Below are 5,349 nucleotides of genomic sequence, written 5' to 3'. Positions count from 1 at the left end.
GCCAACATCAAATTATGCCAGTGTTGTGTAAAATTGCTCAACCCTAAATCCCTTTTAAATCCAACGCGTGGATGATTCCTATTTGCTCAAAGGCTCCCACATCCTCCGTTACTAGGAGACGATTACGAGGTGCATTGTGGGTATTGTATTTTACAAACCCTTTCCCCAGAACTGTAAACCCAGTTTGTAGTTTTTTCTAAAACTACCCATCCCACGATGCAGTTCATCCAGGACGCGTCCGCCTCTTCTAAACACATGACTTGAAGTACTCCGGCTAGAAAGACAGACGAATGAACCGTAGCTCTGAAGTTGCGTTTCATTTAAGATTTCTTCCATACATTTTCCGGTACGGTGCAAAATGAAGTTCGGTTGTTTATTCGCGGTGTTGTGTCTCGCAGTCGGGGCGATTGCAGGAAAGTATTCTAGAGAAATGAACGACCAGAAACCGTCCATGGACGGCAAGAACACGGTGGAATTTAGGATAGCTAAACTCAACCAAGTGTGGGAGAAGGCGATCAGGGTAAGTCAAGTGATGCTATTATAGCTTAGCTTTGTTTACTTATATAGTGAGACAGTCGAGCGTGAATTGTCTTCGTTATCGGGTCGTGTCTAGTCCTAGTGGAGTCCATGGGTTTTCGTAGCTAACTATCATTCTAACGTTAGAGACGTTTTGTCTACACTTCCTTGGTCTATCCAACATTTTGTTTAGCTAACTTAGCTAGCTAACAGTTACCTTACTTGCTTGGCATAGGTAGCTGAATCAGCTAACGTGAAGTTTAGAGATGGCTGAGGTCTGATTGTACCCGGGTACTTTAAGGAACCGATTTCTCTCACAGACAGACACAGACGAGACACACACTACACTTCATTACTTCCAGTCTGATTTGATTTACCGCCCATCCCTCCATCTCTCCATCCTCTCTCCCTCTCTCCTCTCTCCTCCATCCTCTCCCTCTCTCCTCCATCCTCTCTCCCTTACTTCCACGTATTTCCTATCCCTTTCTTTACCTCCATCCCTCTCTCTCATCAATTCAATTCAATTCAAGGGGCTTTATTGGCATGGGAAACATGTGTTAACATTGCCAAAGCAAGTGAGGTAGGTAATATACAAAAGTCAAATAAACAATAAAAATGAACAGTAAACATTACACATACAGAAGTTTCAAAACAATAAAGACATTACAAATGTCATATTATATATATGCAGTGTTGTAACAATGTACAAATGGTTAAAGCACACAAGTTAAAATAAATAAACATAAATATGGGTTGTATTTACAGTGGTGTTTGTTCTTCACTGGTTGCCCTTTTCTTGTGGCAACAGGTCACAAATCTTGCTGCTGTGATGTCACACTGTGGAATTTCACCCAGTAGATATGGGAGTTTATCAAAATTGGATTTGTTTTCGAATTCTTTGTGGATCTGTGTAATCTGAGGGAAATATGTCTCTCTAATATGGTCATACATTGGGCAGGAGGTTAGGAAGTGCAGCTCAGTTTCCACCTCATTTTGTGGGCAGTGTGCACATAGCCTGTCTTCTCTTGAGAGCCATGTCTGCCTACGGCGGCCTTTCTCAATAGCAAGGCTATGCTCACTGAGTCTGTACATAGTCAAAGCTTTCCTTAAGTTTGGGTCAGTCACAGTGGTCAGGTATTCTGCCACTGTGTACTCTCTGTTTAGGGCCAAATAGCATTCTAGTTTGCTCTGTTTTTTTGTTAATTCTTTCCAATGTGTCAAGTAATTATCTTTTTGTTTTCTCATGATTTGGTTGGGTCTAATTGTGCTGTTGTCCTGGGGCTCTGTGGGGTGTGTTTGTGTTTGTGAACAGAGCCCTAGGACCAGCTTGCTTAGGGGACTCTTCTCCAGGTTCATCTCTCTGTAGGTGATGGCTTTGTTATGGAAGGTTTGGGAATCGCTTCCTTTTAGGTGGTTGTAGAATTTAACGGCTCTTTTCTGGATTTTGATAATTAGTGGGTATCGGCCTAATTCTGCTCTGCATGCATTATTTGGTGTTCTACGTTGTACACGGAGGATATTTTTGCAGAATTCTGCATGCAGAGTCTCAATTTGGTGTTTGTCCCATTTTGTGAAATCTTGGTTGGTGAGCGGACCCCAGACCTCACAACCATAAAGGGCAATGGGCTCTATGACTGATTCAAGTATTTTTAGCCAGATCCTAATTGGTATGTTGAAATTTATGTTCCTTTTGATGGCATAGAATCTAGATGCAGTTGCCCCCAGTGCCCCAGTCTAACACCAGTCAATTAAATGTGCTTTATTTGCAATCTCTTTTTCTCCTCTCATCCTCTCTTCTTCTCTCTAGTTGCAGTTGTCCACAGTGCACCAGTTTAACACCAGTCTCTCTCTTTCGCTCCATCCCTCTCTCCCTCCGTCTCTAGTTGCAGTTGTCCACAGTGCACCAGTTTAACACCAGTCTCTCTCTTTCGCTCCATCCCTCTCTCCCTCCGTCTCTAGATGCAGTTGCCCCCAGTGCGTCAGGCAGAGCTCCACAGTGATCTGAAGATCCAGGAGAAAGATGAACTACAGTGGAAGAAGACTAAGGCAGACGGGATGGATGAGAACGGAGAGAGAGAGGCCAAGCTACGACGTGGCTTCAACGGTGAGAGAGAGGGATGGAGGAGGTGGGTGGGTGGGTGGAGAGGGGGAGAGCGATAGACATGGCTAGAGAAGTAGAAGGAATGGAGGAGAATGGAGACAGAGAGAATGACTAGAAGGGAGGAGTGGTGTAAATAACACTACTTAAACTAGAGCTGCTTTATAAACAGTTGATTTTCTAGAGAGAGACAGGTGCTTTGTAAACAGTTGATTTTCTAGAGAGTCAGAGCTGCTTTATAAACAGTTGATTTTCTAGAGAGTCAGAGCTGCTTTATAAACAATTGATTTTCTAGAGAGTCAGAGCTGCTTTATAAACAGTTGATTTTCTAGATAGAAGGTGTGTGGCTTGTTATAATGTCGTGTGGGTGTGAAGGGCCTTGGGGAAGGTGTGTGGCTTGTTATAATGTCGTGGGGGTGTGAAGGGCCTTGGGGAAGGTGTGTGGCTTGTTATAATGTGATGCTATGGACTGGCCCGCCCGTTCCCCAGACCTGAATCCAATTGAGCACATCTGGGACATCATGTCTCGCTCCATCCACCAACGCCACGTTGCACCACAGACTGTCCAGGAGTTGGCGGATGCTTTAGTCCAGGTCTGGGAGGAGATCCCTCAGGAGACCATCCGCCACCTCATCAGGAGCATGCCCAGGCGTTGTAGGGAGGTCATACAGGCACGTGGAGGCCACACACACTACTGAGCCTCATTTTGACTTGTTTTAAGGACATTACATCAACGTTGGATCAGCCTGTAGTGTGGTTTTCCACTTTAATTTTGAATGTGACTCCAAATCCAGACCTCCATGGGTTGATACATTTGATTTCCATTGATAATTTTTGTGTCTCCCCCCCCCCACCCCAGTTATCCTGGCTAAGTCTGGTTCATTGTCCTGTCTGGGATAGTATGGTTAACTGGCGTCCATTTTGTGTCTCCCTCCACACCAGTGATCCTGGCTAAGTATGGCTCATTGTCCTGTCTGGGATAGTATGGTTAACTGGCGTCCATTTTGTGTCCCCCACCCCAGTGATCCTGGCTAAGTATGGGATGGATGGGAAGAAGGACACCAGACCTCTAGAATCTAACAACCTGAAGGACCATGACTTCAGACAAGGAGACATGTTTGACGACCCCAGACTGGACAAACTGTGGAATAAGGTGAGGGAGAGGGTGAGGGATGGGAGGGACGGGGAAGAGGGAGGGTGGGTGAGGGACGGGGAAGAGGGTGGGTGAGGGATGGGAGGGACGGGGAAGAGGGTGGGTGAGGGATGGGAGGGACGGGGAAGGGGGTGGGTGAGGGAGAGAAGGGGGTGGGTGATGGATGGGAGGGAGGTAGGGAAGGGAGGTGGGTGAGGGATGGGATGGGAGGGACGTGTGAGGGAAGGGGGTGGGTGAGGGATGGAGGGAAGGGGGTGGGTGAGGGATGGAGGGGAGGGGGTGGGTGAGGGATGGAGGGGGTGGGTGAGGGATGGAGGGGAGGGGGTGGGTGAGGGATGGGAGGGAGGGGGTGGGTGAGGGATGGGAGGGAAGGGGGTGGGTGAGGGACAGGGAGGGGGGTGGGGGAGGGAGGGAGGGAGGGACGGACGGACGGAATGGGTGAGGGATGGGAGGGACGGGGGAGGGGAGGGGGTGGGTGAGGGATGGAAGCGGGGAGGGCACCTGTTCTCTTCACTTACCAGTCATTTTCTTCCAAATCAGTGATCAGAAATGCGGTGATAACTCCCACTAGGCCACGCCTTCACCAACCCAATGGTTTTAGATTAGTAGGAAGTAGGGAACGAGTGAACACTTCAGGAGAAAGGTGATACGATTGGGACGCACGGCCAGTTTCAGTATAACAGCGTCCATTTTGGAGCGTGTTTGGTTTCTCTCCCTCTATGGTTTTCACCCCAGTTTACAACCCAAGAGGTCATTTTGGGGCCACTTGTCCTCAGTTTCTCTCCCTCTATGGCTTTACACCCCAGTTTACAACCCAAGAGGGGGTTACTTGTCCTCGTTCTTCCTACTAACAGTGTAGTGTAAATGTGTGTTCCTACAGGCTAAGAGTTCCGGTAAGTTCTCCGAGGAGGAGATGCAGAGTCTGATGAGGGAGTTCCAACACCACAAGGACAAGATCAGCGAGTATAACATCGTCATGGATACCGTCAGCCGCACGGAGGGTGAGAGGACTTTTTACGCTCGTTCTCGTTCTTTTTCTTCTCTCTCGCTCTCTCTGCTCTTCTCCCCTAATAATTTGTTGTCAGTGTTACCCCAGTGTTACCCCAGTGTTACCCAGTGTTACCCCAGTGTTACCCAGTGTTACCCCAGTGTTACCCAGTGTTACCACAGGTTGCCCCAGTATTACCCCAGTGTTGCCCCAGTGTTGCCCCAGTGTTGCCCCAGTGTTGCCCCAGTGTTACCCCAGTGTTGCCCCAGTGTTACCCAGTGTTACCCCAGTGTTACCCCAGTGTTGCCCCAGTGTTGCCCCAGTGTTGCCCCAGTGTTACCCCAGTGTTACCCCAGTGTTGCCTCAGTGTTACCCCAGTGTTACCCCAGTGTTACCCCAGTGTTGCCCCAGTGTTGCCCCAGTGTTACCCCAGTTTTGCCCCAGTGTTACCCCAGTGTTACCCCAGTGTTACCCCAGTGTTGCCCCAGTGTTACCCCAGTGTTGCCCCAGTGTTACCCCAGTGTTACCCCAGTGTTACCCCAGTGTTACCCCAGTGTTGCCCCAGTGTTGCCCCAGTGTTGCCCCAGTGTTGCC

At 48.6% G+C, this 5,349-nt stretch overlaps 1 protein-coding gene across 1 annotated transcript in view; it reads left to right on the top strand.

The window, feature by feature from the left end:
- The first annotated feature begins 249 nt into the window (after positions 1 to 249).
- lrpap1 (low density lipoprotein receptor-related protein associated protein 1) overlaps positions 250 to 5,349 on the top strand; it is a 15,871-nt gene continuing 10,771 nt past the window's right edge. The window contains exons 1-4 of the mRNA XM_071408314.1: positions 250 to 520; positions 2,476 to 2,620; positions 3,637 to 3,767; positions 4,648 to 4,768. Coding sequence (XP_071264415.1) covers positions 359 to 520; positions 2,476 to 2,620; positions 3,637 to 3,767; positions 4,648 to 4,768 — 559 coding nt within the window. The 5' untranslated portion in view covers positions 250 to 358. The remainder of the gene's footprint in view (positions 521 to 2,475; positions 2,621 to 3,636; positions 3,768 to 4,647; positions 4,769 to 5,349) is intronic.

This window comes from Salvelinus alpinus, chromosome 6, assembly GCF_045679555.1.
Source record: "Salvelinus alpinus chromosome 6, SLU_Salpinus.1, whole genome shotgun sequence".
NCBI lineage: Eukaryota > Metazoa > Chordata > Actinopteri > Salmoniformes > Salmonidae > Salvelinus > Salvelinus alpinus.
This window is presented reverse-complemented; position numbering and strand designations above follow the sequence as displayed.